The 2578-nt window shown below is 26.0% G+C and overlaps 1 protein-coding gene across 1 annotated transcript in view; it reads left to right on the top strand.

The window, feature by feature from the left end:
* Nucleotides 1-1019: 1019 nt before the first annotated feature.
* The window catches only part of Phum_PHUM454200 (organic anion transporter, putative), a gene marked incomplete at both ends in the record, with an annotated part of 3214 nt that continues 1655 nt past the window's right edge, over nt 1020-2578 (top strand). The window contains 6 exons of the mRNA XM_002429825.1: nt 1020-1026; nt 1106-1246; nt 1722-1897; nt 1965-2133; nt 2200-2302; nt 2380-2504. Of these exons, the coding sequence (XP_002429870.1) occupies nt 1020-1026; nt 1106-1246; nt 1722-1897; nt 1965-2133; nt 2200-2302; nt 2380-2504 (721 nt within the window). The remainder of the gene's footprint in view (nt 1027-1105; nt 1247-1721; nt 1898-1964; nt 2134-2199; nt 2303-2379; nt 2505-2578) is intronic.

Below are 2578 nucleotides of genomic sequence, written 5' to 3'. Positions count from 1 at the left end.
ATAATGAGAATAATGATAATGATAAAAACGAACGCGACGATTCAATAATTATAATAATAATAAATAAAACGAATTTTTTTTTTTTAATTGTCTTCAATAATTAAGTGTCATTCATTCAGTCATTCAATGAATGAATGAATGAATAAACATTCAATGAATTTCTTTTGTTTTTAATTAATTAAATTTTTTTTTTTTTTGAAGGAAAACTCTTGATTTTGATTATTATTTTCCCGATGAGATCTTTTTTTCCTTCTGGAAATTTCGTTTATATTAAGCGGTGTAAAAAAAGAAATAAATTGTTATTCATGTAATATAAAAAGGAACAACAAACAAACAAACAAACAAACAAAACAAACAAGTCTAAAGTATGTTTAGATTATAGGAAGTTATGTGATGGAAAATTATTTTCAATCAATAACTTTGTTTACCACAACAAATATTTTCTTTTTTTCTTTTTTTTTTTTTTTTTATAAATAAGTTAAATATTGAATTTCAATAACAAAATATTGTATTTTTGTTCCACCCCCATTATAGATTTCGAATAATAATAATAATAATAATAATAAAGCGAACGAATACAAAAAGGGTAAGATGAGAGAGAGAGAAAGAGAAAGAGTAAATAAACGAAAAAATGTTTTTTTTTTCTCTCTTTCTCCTTCCATGACAGGATAATCGCACCCTGGAGAAATTTAAAAAAATATTACTTTTTCGCTTTCTTTCGCTTTTCTTCTCTCACTCTCGCTCTTTTTTTTTTTAAATAACGTAATTTCACCCCGGTTAAATAAATAACAGGTGTTATCTTTTTAAAAAAAAATCATTAATTTTTTACAAGAGAATTATAAATTGTTTTAATCATCGATAAAATTTATATTAAACAAATAAATTAACTTATATTACGAGATTTTGAAAAAAAAAAAAAATTTTCCGTAATAATACTGAATGAATGAATGAATGAACGAAAAAGTTTATTTATTTATTTATTTTTTAATTGGATTAAATTAGATTAAATTAAATAAGGGATGAAAAGTAAAAAATGGATTAAATAGAAATAAGGGGATTAAAAAATGAGATTAAAAAAAACTTTTTTTTTCTTAATCCTTTACAGGTATGGTTGTAAACGGTTTTGTTAATGTTGTCATAACGACAATCGAAAGAAGGTTCGGACTTAGATCATCCGAAACAGGTTTAGTCGCTGGCGGTTACGACATTGCTTCCTTTTTATGTTTGGTTCCTGTGACGTATTACGGTAATAATAATAATAATAAAATTCAATTTATTTCCATTGAATTTTTCCTTTTAAAAATAATAATAATCTCTACTATTACAAAAAATACTTTTCCGATTCCTTTTTTTTTTTTTTAATTTATTATTATTATTATTATTATTATTATTAATAAATATTAATGCATTATAAATAATCGAACAAGAAAGAAACTCGAGTAGAAAAATATTTTTAATGAAAAACAAAATGAATGATGCAAATAATAATAATAATAATAATAAATATCGATAATTGAATTTTTTTTTTTTTTTATTGAATCTCGTTACCCTCGATATAATTTTCATCCCCCTTATTTATTTTCTTTCACGCCTCTTCCCCTCCCCCCCCCATCTCGGCCCTTTAAAAACACTTAAATCTCATTTTATTATTCGTTCGATTATAATTTATTTATTTATTTATTTATTTTTTTGGGGGGGATGGGTGGGTAAAAATCCTACAGGAGGAAGAGTCGATGCGAGTAAACCAAGATGGATAGGATATGGGATTATAGTTATTGCATTAGGTTCGTTTTTATTTGCTCTTCCACATTTTACCGTTTCCGCTTACAGGGGAGTACAACAGGATTTAAACGTTTGTTTCGATAATTCATCATCATCATCATCATCATCGTCGTCGGTGAGTTATGAAAAACATTTATGAGAAAAAAAAAATTTTTTTTTAATTTGATTTTGATTTCAAATAGAATTTTTGCCTTACGGATGCTGGAGGAAGTTCAGAATACGTATCAATGAATCTTTGGCTCTTTGTTCTCAGTCAATTGCTCACTGGAGCTGGAGCGGCTCCTTTATATACTTTAGGAGTTACTTATTTAGACGAAAACGTAACTAAAAAAATGTCTTCCGTATATTTAGGTAAAACTTTATAAAAAAAATTTACAATTTAATAAAAAATATTTCTTCAAGTGTAAAATATTATAGGGATTTATTATACGTTGAGCCTTATCGGACCCGCTGTCGGATACCTTTTGGGGGGCGAATTGCTCAAAATTTACACGGATTTTTTAACAAACGATCCGAACGAGTGAGTTTATTAAATTTCACGATTTCAATAATAATAATAATAATAATGATAATGATAATGAAATTTTTTTTTTTAAGATTCGGTTTAACTCAAAATAGCAACGTTTGGGTCGGTGCCTGGTGGATCGGATTCATATTTACCGGAATTATATGTTTATTGATTGCAATTCCAGTTTTATCATTTCCTCCAGCTCTTCCAGGTAGTAATTAATACAATAAGTAAATTATTTAAATTTTTTCCTACCTTTTTTTTTTTGTATAATAAATTTGTGTGCGT

The sequence above is a fragment of the Pediculus humanus genome, genomic scaffold (assembly GCF_000006295.1).
Source record: "Pediculus humanus corporis 1103172108228 genomic scaffold, whole genome shotgun sequence".
NCBI lineage: Eukaryota > Metazoa > Arthropoda > Insecta > Psocodea > Pediculidae > Pediculus > Pediculus humanus.
This window is presented reverse-complemented; position numbering and strand designations above follow the sequence as displayed.